Below are 22,449 nucleotides of genomic sequence, written 5' to 3'. Positions count from 1 at the left end.
ATTTAATTTTATTATTAATTTTATAATTGTTTTATAAATACTTTTATAATTTAATTTCCAATATATTTAATTTCATTGATTATAATTGGAAATTCTCAGTATATACATATCTTCTCCTCCTTATAAAAAATGCAATCACATGTTTGAAATATCGCAATTATACAATATTATCACCTTCGTGAAGTAATGAACACCGGCAAATTCCAAAAGGGTAGCGATGCAATAACCGAAACTCATCAAGAGAAACCAATCTAAAGCAGTAGCATATCTAACTTTCGGTAAATCCGTTCTGGAATCGAGGCTTATCGTTGATAACGTCAAGACGGTAGTGATACCTGCAAAATTTATAATACAGTCTTATCCATGACTGAGAATCTTCTATTAAACGCTGTAGGTATATAGTGAAGAACCTATATCAAATAATAATAAAAATAAATTTACAATTTCTTTTATTATAAGCAAAAGAAAAATGATGCAAATATGAATAAAAAATAATTATATCAAATATATAAATCATATCTATGATTTCTTCAAATATCTGCATTGAAAGAAAGTTAAAAGATTTCAAAACTTAGGGCCATGATTTAATTAATTAATATAATCTTTGACAAAATTTTTAACTTTATATTATATATAAAAAATACAGAAAAATATATTATATATTTTAGACATAAAAGAATAAACTTGTGAGATAATTACATATATCGCTAGAAATTAAAAAGAAAAAAAGTTTTAAGGATTGATTTTTGAAAGAACATACCTAAACCTACTCGATCGCTTGTTGCTTCACGATGAATCCAAAAAGATACCCAACTTAATACAACTATCAAAACACATGGTACATAAACCTGTCAATGCATAATAAAATCTTTTTATTTTTATATATACTTTATTACGTCCTGATTGTTTTAAATATTTATAATAACCATTACATTTTTGTAGCGCGTGCTTACTTGTATAAGAAAGTATCCGGTATGCCGTTGCAAATTGAAAGATACTTGTAATACCGAGAACTCGCCTTCGCGACGAACAAATGTGAGATTTCTATACGGCGAGCCCATTAAATCGAATTGCGAAAGTGCCATTCCAGGCACAAAGTTCACCGATGAACCTTCTTGCCATTCATAAATCAACTGTCCCGATGTGTATGCATCTAATAAATATAGGTGTGTAACAATATTATGAGAAAAATTTCAGTGAATATATGTAGAGAGAGAGAGAGAGAGACCAAAATAAGCCTTCAAGCATTATTCGCTACGATACTTGAAGTATATTATTTATTTTAAAATTTATTCTCTGCGAAGCAATTAATTTCGATCTTTACTCAAATCTTCCTCTTTTAGCTAACGAAACTTATTCCAATGAAATACATAGAAATATATCAAAATCAAAGATATGTGTATCTACTTTAATGATATCTAAAGGATATCATTACATAGAAATATTCCATTATAATATTTTTTAAATATTTTATAAACAAAGAATCTAATCATAATTATAACTATATATGATATTCTATGTTTACCCCTGGATTATATATCAATCTTGGACAATGAAAATCCTTCGAGATATACTCGCTGAATATATCCTTGTATAACATTTTGTTCAGAAATTTTTTCGCTATTCGAATAAATTTTAAATCACGCCCTTTGATTTGAAAAAAGTTCGACGCACTTATGATAGTAAATTCTGATATTACATCGCATAATGGGCCTCGGTGCCAGCTGTTGTGACAGAAGGTGGACCATCAGAGGCACCGTAAAGCCGAAATGTAAAGGAATATCGAATTTATTGCAATCGTAACTTCGGCGTGGATAATTCCGAACACTCACCGAAGGATAATATCGGTGAACGTTATGTGAGGAGCAACATAACGTGAGACGTGTGATAGGATACGAGTAAAGTGTTATTTGTCTCAGTTTCATTATGTTTCCATCAAGTTCAGATTCAATTTAATGACAAAGCATAAAAATATTTTGTGTTTTCCAAGCATTTCTGCAAATTGCAACTTAAAAAGGAAAAGCCACGATATTATCGATCAGAAGAACCTCGTCTGATAAAATTTTTTTATTCTATAAAATTAAAAATTTTTCTTCAAACACACACTAATTTTTTAGTAACTGTAATATACTATTTTCTCAAAATGCTACGTATATGCTAAGTAGTTATTTTGTTTGAGAAATTGATACGTACAGCTTCCCATTATTAATGGGCAAGATTGTCGATCCATAGGGAAATTCCTCAACTCCATGGGACATTTAGCCTTGATAGTAAGCCTGTGTGCATATATTACGAGACAATATTTTTAAAAAGCAGATAAAAGAAATTTCACGACATTGATATATAACAATTTGTATTGTATGCAATTTTTCACATATTATTATAATTCCATCATATTATATAAAATTGGACAGTATTTATATTTAGAAATTTGCACCTCTCTGATTTTTTTTATTATTTAATTTTATATTATTATTTCCTCATCGTATTGTATAGATGTGCTTTTCTAGAACAAAAAATTTAATTTATCTATTATAATTACTTTCAGAGCAAAAAAATCATTACCACGATATTTTTCGCGGAAAAATATATGTATTGTCGAGTTTATAATTAAATTTTTCTATATGTCGATCGCGCAGATGCAACGATGCAGAGAAAGTACAAAAATATCTAGCTAGAATTGGCGAAATCGCGCGAATTGATATCTGATGCGTAAATTCACGCGCGAACAGACCTCATGGAGTACAATATATCGCCGTCCTGGGAGATCCTTAACAATTTGTTCGGCACGGTAATCGTATGCACGTAACTATGCTTGCCATTGTAAAAGTAAGTATCAGGACGCCAGATCCTTTCGAGCATTTTAATGCTGAGACTGAGAGATTTGATTGGGCCCAGAAAACTCAAACGTGAATCACGCCATGATTGGCGGAAGTAGCAGTCCATCGAATAATCCTGGCGGAATAATTTTCAAGCGATACTACATTAGATTCGCTATCGGATAGGGATTTGGATTGTTTATTGGATTATCGATTAGAAAGAATGGAATACATGCATCAAAAAGTGACCGATTAAAAATAAAAAATTGTTACATAATCTAATTTTTATAATAAATAAATATGTATCTCTCAGATATGTGTGTGTGTTGCATCTCTCACAAGTTTTCAAATTAATAATGAAAAAAGAATGTTAAAATGATGAAATTACCTAACAATCATTAGTTGCAGTAAATAATTAATCTTCATTTTGTAAATACATAATAATTACACACAAATATTATGGAACATTACATACTTATACTATTTTATATGTAATTGGTTAAAAAAGATAAAGCAAATTTATTGCCATAGCTTTCCTAATGAAAAATTTCGAAACTCACCATATCTAGCTCGGATACTGGACCCATACTCCTAATTAGGATATTGGTTTTCACTATCGTGGGTATGCCTGAAAAAATACGATATATATATATGATATGACTAATATCAAAATTTTGACATGCAACTTCATAATTTATAAAATGTCAATATATAATTTTTCAAAAGAGCTTTAATTTGCAACTCTGACGATTATCATTAATCTGTGGCACTGTATATACTACTTATTGATCGGCAATTAATGCGGTTAGATCATATCAGATTATCTTCTTGGACTCTTTGGAATTCAATTATTCTCCGATATTATTTTCCGTTGTGCGAGATTGCGATTAGCGCAAGTATAGGACATAATGCATAATGAAATGCAGTTTCAATGTTCTAGCGACCGCAGCACAACATTGTTCGTCACATTAATATCGTAATATTAATATCAATAATGGATATATGTGTATGCTTTTCTTATATTCAAATGTTATTTATTAATCCAACGTTCTTTATAGAAAAAAAAAGATCTTTTGAATTTAAATATTAAATATTAACAAGGGATAAAATTTATTATGTAATATTATTATATCAATGTTAAAAATGCAATATATATACGATAAATTTTCGCGGATATATGTATATCTATTATTAACAAAAGAGACAGCAAAATGTAATAGATGAGCATAAATTTGCATTTATAAAAAAAAATTCTTTTACTTTATAAATAAATATATATTTTCTCAAAAAAACGTTCTGTATAGTTAATCTATGTCAGAAAAATATGACATTGCCCGGTCTTACTTATATGAATTATTGTATTTTTTTTAGATGAGAAATAGATTACCGAAAATTAATTGTAATTGTATAATAGAAAGGATTTCGTACCTCTTAACTTTTTTTTTTTACCTTTACCATGCGTAGGCAGTTGACTATTTTCGTAATTCATCAGCAGATTCTCGAGGACCATAGTGATGTTCTTTGAGACGATATCGTTCAAGGTGGCCCTGGGTACCCTGCTGCCGACCGTCAACATTGATTCCAACGATCCGAATGACGACGACGCAAAACCCGACGTTGCTTTGATTTCGAATGCATAATAACGATACTTGCACACAGTGAGCGACACGAGAACAATAAAGCTACACACATAAAACACAGGTACATTTATTACTTCACCAGTGACAAGATCTGTAATATTATCTTTAGAAAAAATTAAGTGATATCGCGCGCAAAATAAACAAACCGAATTTGTGTTGGATAGATTTCTGATATACGGAATTCTATTAAAAGTCACTTACATTCCCCTCTACAATGACTGACAAGTTTCTTGTAAAATTTCATATTTCATTAGGAAAATTTAATTTAACTTTGGTTTAAGGGAAATTACTTATAACGGAACTTTTGCATTTTCAAGAGAAAATACTCTGCTAATTAATAATAAAGTTATACATACATACATAAACATATACTCATATACTTTGATAAATATCTGTTTATTAAATCATATAAATTAGAAGTTTATTAGAGTAAAAAAAAATATATTTTTACTTGATTGTACAATAAAATAAATTATTATAGATATATTTATTCAAGTTTTTCATATAATTATTAATTATGTCGAAATTACAAATGAATTTAAAGATATCTATATAAACAAATAAAATATTAAATAAACAAAAATAAGATAAAATATAATTTTTTAAATATTTGAAATATACGAATCAAAACAAAATAATTGAAATAGACAGATTAGAAAGATACATCGCGTACCATGGTAATGTTTTAAAAATTGTAAATAGAGAAAATATAATATATATATATATATATGTATATATTTTAATAAGGGTTGATAATTATATTCAGCATTATAAATGAGTCCTAAATGTCGATAATTGAAATTCATTAAGCATTTAGTGGACATGAGTGCACTTTTATGATCGTGTGAATGAGATCGATCATCGTAGCTGCTCGATTTCTCCCTAAAGTTGATATTCTGTCCTATCGAGAGAAATTCATTTCAGGCCGTATCGATTACGCACGTATTTTAATCCTAAAGAGAGAACCAGTTAATATCGTCCTCATTGTCAGTTTCAAATTTTTATAATACCTTCGTTGTAATGAGAACATTTCTTTACATAATTAATACCACGTGTAGTAATACTCTTTAAATTATTCACATAAAATTTCACAAAAAATTTAATTTTATTTAATATTTCCAATTATATACATTATACAATCTAATGACATAAATCAAACGTAAACTATTTGCATCCATACTTATTCCTATTCACTTATAATATCCTTTGCTTTTAAATTATACTCCTGTTTATTTATATGCACAAACAAAAATCATCCAGTATACAAACCATAGAATATTTATATCCTATATCCATTTATCTATTTTTAATTACTTTTAAAAATATCGTGCGCCGAGTTTTTCGTCAATTTCCACTCGACGAAAGACTCAAAGCACAATATTCAAAGCTTCTCGAAATGTAACATGACATAATGATGACGTTAATGTTACAAAGATATTACAAGGAGTTATGTGAAGCACGCTCTTTCTCTTCCTCGTCTCTATTGTCCACATTCCCTGTCGTCCTTTCGACATAGCCACCGCGAAATAGCATCGTCCGCGTGCCAGAACTTTATTCTTGCAGGGGTCAGATAAACCGCAGCTCGCAACACATGCGTGAGGATATTCGTCTGCTAATTGTAAGTGTAGCAGAATCTTATTGCGCGCGATATATCTTCCGTAAACTTCATAAAGTGTTTTGCAAAGCGATATGCAAAGAAAAACTTTGCTATTGCAATATATACATAATTATAAGTGAGAAACGTGACTTAAGAGCGGTGTCTTACAAATCTTACTAAACTGAATTTTACAGATTACGCAGGCTTGAGTAATTCTATAGCTCCAAGCTTAGCATGTAGAAAGATTTAAATCCATATAACATGATTTTATCAAGTTAGGATTCAACATTATGACTCGACACTTCGTATCCGTTTTAATTTCCATCGATGAGGACTCGAAATTTCGTAATAAAGTCGCAAAAGGGGTAAACGACGAGCATCATTTGATTTAAGGTATAAAGCGAGGCTGGAATCGCGGCGGGAAGGAAAAGTGGACGAAAGTGCCTCTTGTCATTCGCCGATTCAGCAGCATCCGTCCGTGATCCACGAGGGTTCGCATCATTGTTTCGGAAGAACGTTACGCCTTGTTACATCACAATCTTGTGAGATTGTATGCGCATTTTATTCCCGATTTTCAAACGGTTCAAACTGTATAAAGTTTCGAGTGATAGCGATAGAACGTAGGCCACATTTTGTTTATCGAAATTGGAAAAACCTGTCCTATCATAAAAAATAACCATGAGGAAAGAAATTTTAATGCTCGAGAATCAATTGTCAATATAAAATAATTGCAAATAAAATAATCGAATAATTGTATCAATAAATTATCAATTAATTTTTAGTATGTAATGATTAATTGTTAACGAATAATACAATTATACAATGCGAGTCAATACAAACATAAAGTGAGAAATTCGAAGATCTACTTGTAGGACTCAAAGGCTTGTAAAAAGACACCACGACACCATAACTCAGTTTACAGTTTGATTTAAAAATTTAATTATAAAGTTTAAAGAGTTAATAAATTTTTATATTGTAAAACAAAAGAATCAAAGAAATAGGCATTATAATCTATTAAGAATAAATTTTTGTTTTTTTATGTCTTATCAAATATTATATAAACTTTATAATTTTTAAAATGCAAACCAAACAGAAAGTATTTCTTTTTCTTTGACAGTGTATTGACGTAAAAATATTATTACTTGTAAGAAATTTTGATCACGCTTTTTAATTATCTACAAAAATGTAATGTATTAAATTGAAGGGATGTCTGCATGTGTATTTTGAATATAGCATTGATTATGTAGAGAATTCACGGATAGCAAATTTTTGCAAAATTATCTCATTATCTGCGTTATTATTATAGCCTAAGCTTGGTTATTTTTGTTTTCAATAGTCTAATATTACCACATTTTTATCGTTGCAATTGTTTATCAAACACATAAAGAACTTTTTATTATTTACTATAAAATCATTATATTATTAATTCTTAAAATATCGTTATTATTTGGTTAAAACATGCAAAAGCAATTTACAATTATACTTATTGTTACAATTGGATGGCTTATGAAAAGATGTGTTTCTGGATGATCGACGTTTGTATGCATGAATAATAACTTGCTAAATATGCTCGATTAAGTTCAAAGAGTAATTAGATTTCCTATGATGGCTGCCTCAAAATCTGCTCTTCAAATATTCAGATGCTTTTCACGATCTACGCGTACGTTTATAATTGCTTAAGATGCATCTTTGAGTTTCATGCATCAGAAGCGCTGGCTTTGATATACAGCAATTTTTATTCAAGATGCAAAACGTTTGTGAATACGGAGTATAAAACAATGATTACATTAAATGAGTTAAAAGCGACCCGAATAATAAACAGTACTATAGTTTTTTTATACGGGATAGAGCATTATTCGAGAATAATTTTTCGTTTCATACGTTACCCGAGTTTTTAAAATGATCTTAATTAAAACAATTAGATGTAATTTAATAATATAGAAAAAGGCATTAAAATTATAATTAAAAATTGATGCAATTATAGTTATTTTTGACAATTTGATTTATATGTCAACATATTTTAATTATCTAACAATTCTTCGTATAATTGCAAATTGCTAATTAATTACGAAGATTGACATATTAAAAAAAAAAACGTATCATAAAAAATTGAGAGTTCTATATGTATATATTTGATAGCTCGCCTGATATAATTAAGAGTTCTATGTGATAGCGCGCTTTATATATATTTCAAATATATCATAAAATAATTAAAAATATAATTGTTTTTTATTAATTAATAATTAATAATTTTAACATTTTTTTATTTTTTATTTTAAGCGTGCAAATATGTTCACATTTTTAATATTTGCATCAATGATCTGCTTCAAGATTACTTTAAAATAAAATATAAAAGCAACGAGAAATACATGTACAAAAAAAAGAATCTTTTCGGGTGACAATATGCGCTGTTTATTATAAAATATATATAAAATAAAAATGTGTGCATTTAAGAGATGCGTGTCTTCTACAAGTGTCGTAAAGTGCAATGATCTTCGCTATGATAATTCGTCAACAATTACTCACAATGATAGTTCCTTTGGTGTCATCTTCGATATTGATTGACGATCTTTCGTTCCACTTGAAATTGTCAAAGATATTCTCGTATCTGTCGATGATGCCGATGAGTTTAACACTCGTCACGAGGTGCTACAGACCATTGCGGCGGCCGCGTGGATCTTCCTGCCGCGAACCCCCTAAGACACGGAGTTTCAAGCGGAGTCGCGACGCGCAAGCCCCGAAATCACGCCGATCGTATATATTCGCGCTTATAATCCTTTAACGCCATACGTGTTCGCGACGATCGCACGATAAACTTGCGATTTGAATAATTGGCAGTTTAATCAATTTTTAATCCTCCTCACATCTATATCGTATACCCGTATGGTTACGGGGAATAATTTCAAAGCCATAATAAACGGAAAGTTTATACTACTTATCACACACGTGCTTTTCTTGGCTTAATGATAATTTTGGGAAACTTGAAAACGAAGATTTTAATGTCGAAAATTTTCACGTTTTACATAGACTAAAGGGAAAGGATTTTTTATACTCATTAAATCTTAGTTAAATAGAAACGTTGTATTTGAAAATATCTCTCTATCTTTCTCCTTTTAACTTTATATAAGAAGTAAATATTCCGTTTTTAATATAATATATATATATATATATGTATATATTTTAATAAGGGTTGATAATTATATTCAGCATTATAAATGAGTCCTAAATGTCGATAATTGAAATTCATTAAGCATTTAGTGGACATGAGTGCACTTTTATGATCGTGTGAATGAGATCGATCATCGTAGCTGCTCGATTTCTCCCTAAAGTTGATATTCTGTCCTATCGAGAGAAATTCATTTCAGGCCGTATCGATTACGCACGTATTTTAATCCTAAAGAGAGAACCAGTTAATATCGTCCTCATTGTCAGTTTCAAATTTTTATAATACCTTCGTTGTAATGAGAACATTTCTTTACATAATTAATACCACGTGTAGTAATACTCTTTAAATTATTCACATAAAATTTCACAAAAAATTTAATTTTATTTAATATTTCCAATTATATACATTATACAATCTAATGACATAAATCAAACGTAAACTATTTGCATCCATACTTATTCCTATTCACTTATAATATCCTTTGCTTTTAAATTATACTCCTGTTTATTTATATGCACAAACAAAAATCATCCAGTATACAAACCATAGAATATTTATATCCTATATCCATTTATCTATTTTTAATTACTTTTAAAAATATCGTGCGCCGAGTTTTTCGTCAATTTCCACTCGACGAAAGACTCAAAGCACAATATTCAAAGCTTCTCGAAATGTAACATGACATAATGATGACGTTAATGTTACAAAGATATTACAAGGAGTTATGTGAAGCACGCTCTTTCTCTTCCTCGTCTCTATTGTCCACATTCCCTGTCGTCCTTTCGACATAGCCACCGCGAAATAGCATCGTCCGCGTGCCAGAACTTTATTCTTGCAGGGGTCAGATAAACCGCAGCTCGCAACACATGCGTGAGGATATTCGTCTGCTAATTGTAAGTGTAGCAGAATCTTATTGCGCGCGATATATCTTCCGTAAACTTCATAAAGTGTTTTGCAAAGCGATATGCAAAGAAAAACTTTGCTATTGCAATATATACATAATTATAAGTGAGAAACGTGACTTAAGAGCGGTGTCTTACAAATCTTACTAAACTGAATTTTACAGATTACGCAGGCTTGAGTAATTCTATAGCTCCAAGCTTAGCATGTAGAAAGATTTAAATCCATATAACATGATTTTATCAAGTTAGGATTCAACATTATGACTCGACACTTCGTATCCGTTTTAATTTCCATCGATGAGGACTCGAAATTTCGTAATAAAGTCGCAAAAGGGGTAAACGACGAGCATCATTTGATTTAAGGTATAAAGCGAGGCTGGAATCGCGGCGGGAAGGAAAAGTGGACGAAAGTGCCTCTTGTCATTCGCCGATTCAGCAGCATCCGTCCGTGATCCACGAGGGTTCGCATCATTGTTTCGGAAGAACGTTACGCCTTGTTACATCACAATCTTGTGAGATTGTATGCGCATTTTATTCCCGATTTTCAAACGGTTCAAACTGTATAAAGTTTCGAGTGATAGCGATAGAACGTAGGCCACATTTTGTTTATCGAAATTGGAAAAACCTGTCCTATCATAAAAAATAACCATGAGGAAAGAAATTTTAATGCTCGAGAATCAATTGTCAATATAAAATAATTGCAAATAAAATAATCGAATAATTGTATCAATAAATTATCAATTAATTTTTAGTATGTAATGATTAATTGTTAACGAATAATACAATTATACAATGCGAGTCAATACAAACATAAAGTGAGAAATTCGAAGATCTACTTGTAGGACTCAAAGGCTTGTAAAAAGACACCACGACACCATAACTCAGTTTACAGTTTGATTTAAAAATTTAATTATAAAGTTTAAAGAGTTAATAAATTTTTATATTGTAAAACAAAAGAATCAAAGAAATAGGCATTATAATCTATTAAGAATAAATTTTTGTTTTTTTATGTCTTATCAAATATTATATAAACTTTATAATTTTTAAAATGCAAACCAAACAGAAAGTATTTCTTTTTCTTTGACAGTGTATTGACGTAAAAATATTATTACTTGTAAGAAATTTTGATCACGCTTTTTAATTATCTACAAAAATGTAATGTATTAAATTGAAGGGATGTCTGCATGTGTATTTTGAATATAGCATTGATTATGTAGAGAATTCACGGATAGCAAATTTTTGCAAAATTATCTCATTATCTGCGTTATTATTATAGCCTAAGCTTGGTTATTTTTGTTTTCAATAGTCTAATATTACCACATTTTTATCGTTGCAATTGTTTATCAAACACATAAAGAACTTTTTATTATTTACTATAAAATCATTATATTATTAATTCTTAAAATATCGTTATTATTTGGTTAAAACATGCAAAAGCAATTTACAATTATACTTATTGTTACAATTGGATGGCTTATGAAAAGATGTGTTTCTGGATGATCGACGTTTGTATGCATGAATAATAACTTGCTAAATATGCTCGATTAAGTTCAAAGAGTAATTAGATTTCCTATGATGGCTGCCTCAAAATCTGCTCTTCAAATATTCAGATGCTTTTCACGATCTACGCGTACGTTTATAATTGCTTAAGATGCATCTTTGAGTTTCATGCATCAGAAGCGCTGGCTTTGATATACAGCAATTTTTATTCAAGATGCAAAACGTTTGTGAATACGGAGTATAAAACAATGATTACATTAAATGAGTTAAAAGCGACCCGAATAATAAACAGTACTATAGTTTTTTTATACGGGATAGAGCATTATTCGAGAATAATTTTTCGTTTCATACGTTACCCGAGTTTTTAAAATGATCTTAATTAAAACAATTAGATGTAATTTAATAATATAGAAAAAGGCATTAAAATTATAATTAAAAATTGATGCAATTATAGTTATTTTTGACAATTTGATTTATATGTCAACATATTTTAATTATCTAACAATTCTTCGTATAATTGCAAATTGCTAATTAATTACGAAGATTGACATATTAAAAAAAAAAACGTATCATAAAAAATTGAGAGTTCTATATGTATATATTTGATAGCTCGCCTGATATAATTAAGAGTTCTATGTGATAGCGCGCTTTATATATATTTCAAATATATCATAAAATAATTAAAAATATAATTGTTTTTTATTAATTAATAATTAATAATTTTAACATTTTTTTATTTTTTATTTTAAGCGTGCAAATATGTTCACATTTTTAATATTTGCATCAATGATCTGCTTCAAGATTACTTTAAAATAAAATATAAAAGCAACGAGAAATACATGTACAAAAAAAAGAATCTTTTCGGGTGACAATATGCGCTGTTTATTATAAAATATATATAAAATAAAAATGTGTGCATTTAAGAGATGCGTGTCTTCTACAAGTGTCGTAAAGTGCAATGATCTTCGCTATGATAATTCGTCAACAATTACTCACAATGATAGTTCCTTTGGTGTCATCTTCGATATTGATTGACGATCTTTCGTTCCACTTGAAATTGTCAAAGATATTCTCGTATCTGTCGATGATGCCGATGAGTTTAACACTCGTCACGAGGTGCTACAGACCATTGCGGCGGCCGCGTGGATCTTCCTGCCGCGAACCCCCTAAGACACGGAGTTTCAAGCGGAGTCGCGACGCGCAAGCCCCGAAATCACGCCGATCGTATATATTCGCGCTTATAATCCTTTAACGCCATACGTGTTCGCGACGATCGCACGATAAACTTGCGATTTGAATAATTGGCAGTTTAATCAATTTTTAATCCTCCTCACATCTATATCGTATACCCGTATGGTTACGGGGAATAATTTCAAAGCCATAATAAACGGAAAGTTTATACTACTTATCACACACGTGCTTTTCTTGGCTTAATGATAATTTTGGGAAACTTGAAAACGAAGATTTTAATGTCGAAAATTTTCACGTTTTACATAGACTAAAGGGAAAGGATTTTTTATACTCATTAAATCTTAGTTAAATAGAAACGTTGTATTTGAAAATATCTCTCTATCTTTCTCCTTTTAACTTTATATAAGAAGTAAATATTCCGTTTTTAATAAGATTTTATTTTATCAGGAAAATATAACAAAAAATTTTCTTTTATATTTTAATGCGCACATTATTTCTAATTATTGTAATGTTATTAAATCGTACAAGGTGTCAGAAACTAACCGCATTTGATTCTGTGACGATCCAAAGTATACCTGCAATCAACGAGTTTTCACACGTCACTATTCTCGTCAAATCACATTAAACTTCGAGCATCTACCAAATTTAAACACGTTAATTAGGAAGTTTCCGGGCGTGTTTCTGATCGTGTCATGTTTCAGCTAGGCTGTGTTGTATTTAGAAGGATTGCTTTCATTTACATCAAGTGCGAAAATTATATGGAGAATAATCAAGAGCAACGCTAAACTGCACGAAGTCTGCGGATCTTATGAACGTGCAATTAAAACAACCGAAATACATTATATATCATATTACAGAAATATAATACCCATGTACTGATAATGTAATTCATCAAAATTCTTGATTTATATGATAATAATATAAATCATACATATATATAGACAAATTAATAACTAGCAAAATTTAATATATTCTTAAAAATACACAATATTTTTTCACTTTTCTCTGCGATATATATTTATTAAGATAATATTTAAAATGTATGCTTCTCCCCCCCCCTCTCTCTCTCCCTCTCTCCCTCTTTGAAAGTTTTACATTTTGCAAAAATTGAGTTTTGCAGAAGCAATCTTTTATTTGGAAACAGCCGCTGCGAAGATACGATGTCGTGATTTCTCACTCAAGTTTTCTCGCGGACATTTCGAAACTGATCAAAACGCGTCTTCCAAGACGCCGGGTGTTGAAATGATTTCCGACTAACATCGATGTTGCCGACAGGAAGACTCTTATCGCCCTTCGCGAAGGTAAGTGAACCTATTCCGCCGGCGGCACGATGGATGTTTTTTTACTTATCGATTATGAATCTAGCCGCTATTACTCTATCATGCTGTCGTATATGGGATGTTTTGCAGTTAGCAAAAACGTCAAAGGGAGATTCCCCTAAATTTCCTAAATTTGAGGATAGATAAGGAGAACACGCACTAATAATTTCTAAATAAATTTTTACAGATTCAAGCAAAGCCAACAGAATCTCATTTTTCATTTAATTCCAGGCATATTAGTCATTAAGCATATTTAGCATTAAAAATTAAAATATGTTGTAATAAAGCTTTTATTACAATAATTTTTGTTCGAGATTTTAATAAATAATCTGTTTTTAATGTTAGCCGCAAATCACTCTGTATACTCTTGAAAAGTGCCCCAAATCTCGACAATTCACTTATCGGATAGCTTTGTCGTGGTAATGTGTGTGATATGACGCGGAAGTGAATCTTCATTAATGCTTAGTCGAGCGCCTATTAATTTGATCTTATCTCCGCGTCTACTTTTTACTCTTATTTTTTAAAAGAGTCGCATTTAAAAATGCTATTTCCATTAAGATGTTACGAAAATTCCGTTCGAGACCGCTTGCGAATTTTTGCCTATTTTTTATATTATATATTAGATTATTATTATTAGAGATAATAATACATGTAAAAAAGGAGTAGCTTGATTGTGTGAGAAATATGAAATTTGTACTGTAAAAAAGTATTTTGCTTTTCTTCCCCAAACATTAGTTTTTCACATCAAAGCTTCGTCGTGTCTTCGTGTTAGGAATAGCTGATCAGTTTTTGTCGTTCATCGCAAAATAAATATCGATAATTTCTGATTTTTTCCGCATTACAACTCTCGAAGGTTAATGATATGTTCTGCCTTTTGTTCTAAGGATATTGGATGAATCTATCTAAGAAGAGGAGATGAGTGTTAATGGTGATGATGATGATGATCGGCTTGCTCTGAAAATCCGATCGCTGGCTGTATGTCACTAGGTCGTCCTAAATAGAGGGTATAGCGAGATAGGTATACCGTGCATGCGCGCAAGTCGCGGGGAAAGCCCGGGGAATGGTGACGAAAGACGAGGAGGAATTCTCGGAGGAGCAAAAGAGAGAAGCATCGAGGCAATCCAAGAGAACAGGCGCAGGAAGAGAGGGAGAAGAGGGAGATCGGATGCGAGGAAACGGGCAGAGGAAACATTCGGGGTGGAACGGGGCGATTGCACGTGAAAAAGTAGATGCGAGCGAGAGGGATGGAAGACCCGCGAAAACGAGAGCGTTGAAAGAGGGTGGGCCGGGAGAGAGAAGAGGGTGGGAGTGATAGAGATAGCAACCAGCACGTTGGCAGATAGAAGCGAGAGAATGATTTCTGGAGTGAACAGGAGAGAGCGGGAGAAAGAGAAAGAACGCATTCGCGATGAGGGAGGGAGAAAGAGAGACAGAGAGAGAATCTGAAGAGAGAAATCGACAGTGGATCCGCGTTAGCTACCGAGGGATGAAAGGCAGCAAACTCCGCGAGGCTAGTGGCGCACGAGAATACCTCGCGCTTTCGTATCTGCCAGAGAACGTTGACGACGTCAACGTCGACGACGAGGACGATAACGTGGACGAGAACGAGGAGTGATGCTGACAATGAGCAACGATCAATGACGAGCTCGTGACAACGCGTTCGGGGTCGCAAATTCGACCGCGTCTCGAGAAGCGGTAACGCCGGGTCCTGTGAACGCTGATAACAGTGAACCCCCGTGTACGCTAATAACGGCGGGCCGATATTCGAAAAATCGATCCTGCCCTGCGATCGATTTCGAGTTATGATAATGGACCCAAGTGCGCGTTAGCGATAACTCTAGTCGATAACGTGATAATCAGTGTAATATTCCGATATTTTCATCAAATTGACAATGAAATCGTCGCCCGCATCGTGATTTTCGTCGGATGCATCAGGTAAATGTCTATGTATAATAATATATCTAAATATGTATAATAATATATATAAACCTAAATTGTAAATAATAAATTTATTAGCAAAATGTGAAAAATTAATTTTAATTCTAATCTTTTTATACAGATCGAGTTACGGATCTTTGTACTTTAATGGATTATGCTTTCCAATAAGCCAATAACATTAGATCAAAATTTGAAATATAACAAGGAACGTCACATGTTACTAAATATCATTGAAATAATATTGTATTGTTGACTTTCGGCTTATTATATTATTGTCTATATTTGTAACGATTGAAACGACTTGCATTTTCGATTTCCGAAAAAATGTTTCTCTTAAAAAAAATTCGTAAATAAATTTCTCATTTAATTTTTAATTAAAAATATGATAATCAAGTTAATATATAAATTAATAAATAAAGTATCTAGTAATATTTTTATTTTTATTTGTAGTATAAATAGTTTAATATTATTTATACTATCTATTTTGTTATATTGTGTCTATGATGTACGATTAAATCTAATTTTTATTGTACATTTTGATGCAATTATTCGGAAAATTAATCATTAAATATAAAATATTAATGAGAAGATTAAAATATTTATATGATATTGAAGCAGTGCACAATAAAAAGAATTTTATTTAATTTTTTTATATTGGAGAACTAAGAAACTGCTTTACATTGCACTCGAGTAAAATAATAATTATGTAAGGTATCACGTGCGTAAAATATTCCCTGTCGTCAATATAAAACGCAAACATTAATAAAGCCAACCGAAGGAAGGGAAAAAAAATCCTCCCGTCATTATTTATAGTGTCTCGTGACTAACAAGATTTTCTTCATCTTGATTGCCTCAGGGAATAATTGTATCAAGAGAGTATACAATATTGTATAGAGTATATTTCTCATAACTTTTTTTTTTATTGTTTAATGCATTCATCGAGTTTACGGAAGCGAAAATCGGCTCTGTTCGTGCGCGATCTTTGAATGGAAAGTGAATAATGTGTTGTAGCACAGGCGATATGTAGAGCGTGTTATACGAGATTTTTATTTCGCGAGATACAGTACGCCATTGTAATGCTTTATCTCATGCCGGCCCATTTTGTTGTTTTACTCTTTGATCTGATCAATCACTAGAATAATATAGAGTTATATGTATATATAATTTTTAATCAATCAATTTTCTACATACCCGAAAATTTAAAAAAAAATATATATATAAAATATTACCTTAGAACTGAAATACATCAGAAAAACATATCTTATTTTTATGTTCCTTTATTTTTATTGCATTTCTTGATTAACGTCAAGTATCAAAACCTTCATCACTTTCCGTTTGTAAACTTATATATCAAGCGCATTTATTACCATATTATAAAGATGAAACACTGTCAATACATCGTTTAAAAATATATAGCTATCCATTTTATTTTATTATTCTTCTTATCAATTTTTATCGCTCTACTACATATATATACCGTATAGATGAGAAAAAAAGAGAGAAGCCAAGTTTATAAGTAATACATATTTTTGTCATAAAATTTAATTAAATTTATATTAATTCCCCCCCCCTCCCTCAGGAGTGGTATGTATGGGGTATGTATATATATTGATAAGTTAAATCTTCCATATCTCTCTCGTCACACATGTAAGAGTTAAACCGGGTAAAATTTATTGGATGCGGGAAGTTTTTATATATGTTTGTTCTGCGTGCGGGATAACTCGAGGGTGCGTAGAGTGAGTACGCGTGGGACTGGCATACGAGGATTACGAGGGTCAAGGGCGGCAAGGAGAGTCGTACAGGGTCTTCCCTTTTATCTGCGATTTTAGAACGACGGCGGCGGCGGCGAGCCGGTTACGGGGATGTCGAGGGGATGCGAGGATATCGCGAGATGACGTTCTCCTCCGCGCTCGTCATTAACTGACGTAATCTCGATCGGATAACGAAGACGATTGGCAGGATGCTGCTGCGCGGGCTGCCGTTGATCGTCTTCCTCCTCGTGCAGCTGCGTCACCGTGTCATCTGGTGAGCACCGTCATCCGAATTTTCCCCCTAGTATGAAAAATCGCGGCAGATAATAACGCGGATGCTTTTCCCGCGTTGCCCACACATTGTAAGGCACACGTGACGCGAATGCGCAAGGAATACGATTTCAATCTCCTATCCGTAAGCGTATTCAGATACACGCACGAGACAAGGAAAATTTTTTTGTGTATAAATGTGATATGTAAATTATTTTTAAATGAAACAAATTAAAATAAGTAAAAAGAAGAGAAATATTATATATAAAATAAACAGGAGTCTAAAAATATATATCATTAAAAAATAAAATCGTCAATCTCATAATTCAAATAATAAATTCATTGTTGCGAATTTTTTAATGAATGAGACGATTTTTCAGACTCGTTCGTTTAAGAAACCTCAAGCTCGAAGAAATTATTTCCAAAGTACTCTCTAACAAATCAAACATCTAATATAAGAATCTACAGCGCAATTGTGAAAGTTAAAAAGTTAAAATAAAGATTAAATTATTATCTTAATTAATTATATTATAAACTAACTGAGGATAACTCAATTAAAGATATATACAAATGCAACAGAAGGGAGCTAATATATATATATATAGCAATAAAATGACAATTAAATACAAAAGGAAATAATTAAATACCTGAATTAAGCCCGAGGCGTGCAACACAAGCGATTGTTTGGGTAATCAGAGCTCCAATCAGCCCGCTGTACACAACAAGAGACAACAAAGCTCCATTTTCCGGGCAAAAGACAAACCTGATAATCCTCTCTAAATAATGTCGGTTTTGAAACCATTTCATCTGATCTTCTCGCGATTTGAAAAATGTTTCCTTAATTACTTGTAATAATAAAAAATATTACAACCACGAGTAAAATGATCACTAAGGACCAGACCAAGTCGACAGTGCCCGAATTAGACAATGGAAATAATTTCGTGATGCGTGATATTATCTCGTTTCTATCCATAATTCTTCGTTTAATAATTCGTTTAATAAATTATATTAACTTCTATATCGTTCGATATTGTTTCATTCTTCGATGTTATTCATGTTTCCGTTATATCGTTGTATATTTGCGTATCACGTCACAATTCACATTTATGTTATTTGTGTTTTAGATAAAAATATAATTTATCACTATATAAAAATATTTGAGAGAGAAACGTAGATCTCTTGGATGTAAATAATCATTTTTGTATCATATTACGGAGAAATATATATTTTTTAGATTTTTGTCGCCATGTTTAAACGAAATGAACGTCGAAGATGTAAATGTTTCGATGCAAACTTCAAAAAGTGAAACTTCTAATTGAAATTATCCTAATATCGAGAATTTATATAATTTCATCACACAATCGATACATTTTTATTAATATTAAAATATATTAATATTAAATGTATTAATATTAAAAATTTGAGTTATGTGTATGTGATAAAAGAACTATCTCTAATCTATTTTTTATAATATTATTATATAATACATATTTTTTTAAGAAACCTGATTTAATGTATTATACTTTATCAAGGATATTTCAACAATTTTAAACTACTTTATCAAGCTATTTTCCATATTTTGAAACTTCATACTTTACAGGGCTTCCCTAGAGAGTATCGGGATGTCCGATAGACTGGAGAACGTTACGCAGACGATTTCGAGGATACTCGACGGCTATGATATTCGATTAAGGCCAAACTTTGGTGGTGAGCTCTAGCTTTCTAGATTTTTGCACGTTTTGTTGAAAATTATCCAGTTGAAATTAAATATGTTTGTTACAAGCACACAATAATATGCGTGCTCTTATGTTACATTACTCTAATAAAAAAAGGAGCTATATGTTATATATATTCAAAAAATTAATAAAACACTGTAATTAAACTATATAATTAGAAAATATAAACGATATAATTAAGATTATATTTATTAAGATTGATATAATATGTTTTCTAAAAACATAATATAAAAAAAAATATATATATATATATATATATTATACTTAAAATGGACTTTGGGAAACTATTCACATTTAGATATCGAGCTATATTTGACAGAACTAAATTCTAGAATAAAGCTGTTCGCCTGATGGTAGAGAAAGATGTAACGCTAGAAAAGCTTTTAATGAAGTTTTCCAGCCCATTCAACGAAGCACGATCGCAATCAGCGCTTTTAATCGAACGTGCAACGAGGGGAAGTAATTTGCCAATATTATCATCAGGATTAGAAAAAGGCTTTAATCTATTTCTTTATTCATTTAATGGCTCCCTGTTGCGAACAATTAAAAAAAAAGGAATTAGGATGCTCACTTCTCTCTCTCTCTCTCTCTCTCTCTCTCTCTCTCTTTGTATACACAAAAGATGTTTCAATATTTAATGAGAGATTATTATTTAAAGGTGATCCATTATTAGTCGGGATGGATCTCACCATTGCAAGTTTCGATGCGATCTCAGAAGTCAATATGGTAAGAAAATAAAGAAAAAAAATATAATATATGTTTAAACAGTAGACATTTTTTTTTTAGTGCAAGATTTTTATATAGTCTATTTTTTTAACATTTTTAGAAAAATAATATAAATTTGATATCCTTTTTCAACTTTAAACTTAATTTTTTAGTATCAATTTGTATCGAAGAATTAAATTAAATTGTAACAAAAATTTGACACATCTTAAAAACGTAAATCTATCCAATTTATATGTAAATTTATTTCTAAATTTTATTATTATTATCATTCATTATAAACTTATACAAATGTACATCATCAAGACCTCTGTTAAAAATATTACATATATGAATCTTGATAACACAAAACTTCTCTTACAACCTAACATTCATAACATTTTTATCGTCATTCTCAAATCGATTCTTACCTTGAGGCCTCTGATAAACTGCGTTAGACTGTCGACAAAGTTTCCCTTTTTCCTCCATCCTCTTGAATATCGGCTCTATTGATAGTCTTCGAGCAATATCTCTTCCGCAGAAAGAATCTTCTTATAAACTGCATGATAAATAACTGTAAAAAGTCTTGAGAACAATTATGGCATATAAACATTTAATAATTATGTATAAGATATAATAAAATATATCAATTCTTTTCATAATTAATTATAATAATAAATTACATTGATGTCGTTATCTGCGCCTCAGGATTATACGATAACGATGTACTTAAATCAATACTGGAAGGACGAGAGACTCGCTTTTTCGCATGAGGACGAAGTCTTGACGTTAAGCGGTGATTTCGCGGAAAAGATTTGGGTCCCGGATACGTTTTTCGCAAACGATAAAAACAGGTAATTGCGGCAAGGCATAACTCATGAGTAACGCTTCAAAAACTTGCTGATTATTCGTACCATACCATTTTATCGTGTTTTGAATTCCCATTTTCCTTTATCGCGAATTGTGTTTTAGCATATTGTTTTACTGAACTGGTTTCACCTGTTTGCAGCTTTCTGCATGACGTCACCGAGCGCAACAAACTCGTCAGATTATCGGGTGACGGTTCGGTCACATACGGCATGAGATTCACAACAACGTTAGCCTGCATGATGGATCTGCATTATTATCCTCTCGATTCACAGAATTGCACCGTCGAAATCGAGAGTTGTATGTATATATTGGGATATGTATCTAATATAATCGATCATTCGAACATATAACATTCATCAAACTTTTCTTTTTTTTTCTTTCATAAAAAAAGCGACATTTTATATATATAATACATAAAAAGATATACACATACATACATATCTCTCCTATACATTTATTTAAATTAAATTCTTCTATAGATTTATATCTAAAAATTATAATTATTAAATTTGGAATAATGTTGTTTAGAAATCTTAGAATATATGTAATAAAACGCCTATGAAACAAATTATTTGAATACTGATCAATAAATGAGAAAAACGCAAGAAGATCCAATAAAATATAATTTGTATGCCCCCTTCTAAACTATTCTATTTTAAATATTCAGATGGCTATACAGTTCTCGACGTAGTAATGTACTGGAAAGAAACTCCCGTTCGCGGAGTCGAGGAAGCGGAATTGCCACAATTTACGATAATCGGCTACGAGACCAACGATCGAAAGGAGAAGTTGGCAACAGGCATCTATCAGAGACTCTCGCTGAGCTTTAAATTACAAAGGAACATCGGTTATTTCGTTTTTCAGACATACCTGCCGAGTATACTGATCGTGATGCTTAGCTGGGTCAGCTTCTGGATCAATCATGAAGCTACTAGCGCAAGAGTAGCTCTCGGTAAAATTGGGATAAAATTCCGTTTTTATTAAAACATTAGCCTTATTATACCTGATTAATTTTTTTTTTTAATTAATTATTTATGAACTGTTTTTT

The 22,449-nt window shown here is 31.2% G+C and overlaps 2 protein-coding genes across 2 annotated transcripts in view; one reads left to right on the top strand and one right to left on the bottom strand.

The window, feature by feature from the left end:
- Positions 1-12,887, bottom strand: part of LOC115234889 (gamma-aminobutyric acid receptor alpha-like) — a 15,392-nt gene extending 2,505 nt beyond the window's left edge. The window contains exons 1-8 of the mRNA XM_029806272.1: positions 12,621-12,887; positions 4,269-4,501; positions 3,380-3,447; positions 2,735-2,955; positions 2,194-2,276; positions 954-1,153; positions 761-848; positions 175-335 (exon numbers count right to left, since the gene is read on the bottom strand). Coding sequence (XP_029662132.1) covers positions 175-335; positions 761-848; positions 954-1,153; positions 2,194-2,276; positions 2,735-2,955; positions 3,380-3,447; positions 4,269-4,501; positions 12,621-12,643 — 1,077 coding nt within the window. The 5' untranslated portion in view covers positions 12,644-12,887. The remainder of the gene's footprint in view (positions 1-174; positions 336-760; positions 849-953; positions 1,154-2,193; positions 2,277-2,734; positions 2,956-3,379; positions 3,448-4,268; positions 4,502-12,620) is intronic.
- A 2,582-nt stretch (positions 12,888-15,469) lies between these two features.
- Positions 15,470-22,385, top strand: LOC115234835 (gamma-aminobutyric acid receptor subunit beta-like). Its single transcript, XM_029806183.1, has 7 exons — positions 15,470-16,069; positions 17,799-18,097; positions 19,694-19,800; positions 20,488-20,555; positions 21,240-21,385; positions 21,541-21,698; positions 22,069-22,385. The coding sequence occupies exons 2-7, from the start codon at positions 18,033-18,035 to the stop codon at positions 22,383-22,385; spliced, it is 861 nt and encodes a 286-aa protein (XP_029662043.1). The 5' UTR covers positions 15,470-16,069; positions 17,799-18,032.
- The last annotated feature ends 64 nt before the right edge of the window (positions 22,386-22,449 follow it).

The sequence above is a fragment of the Formica exsecta genome, unplaced genomic scaffold (assembly GCF_003651465.1).
Source record: "Formica exsecta isolate Colony F162 unplaced genomic scaffold, ASM365146v1 scaffold21, whole genome shotgun sequence".
In the NCBI taxonomy this organism is placed as follows: domain Eukaryota; kingdom Metazoa; phylum Arthropoda; class Insecta; order Hymenoptera; family Formicidae; genus Formica; species Formica exsecta.
The sequence above is the reverse complement of the archived record's forward strand: the minus strand, read 5'-3'. Positions and strand labels throughout refer to the sequence as shown.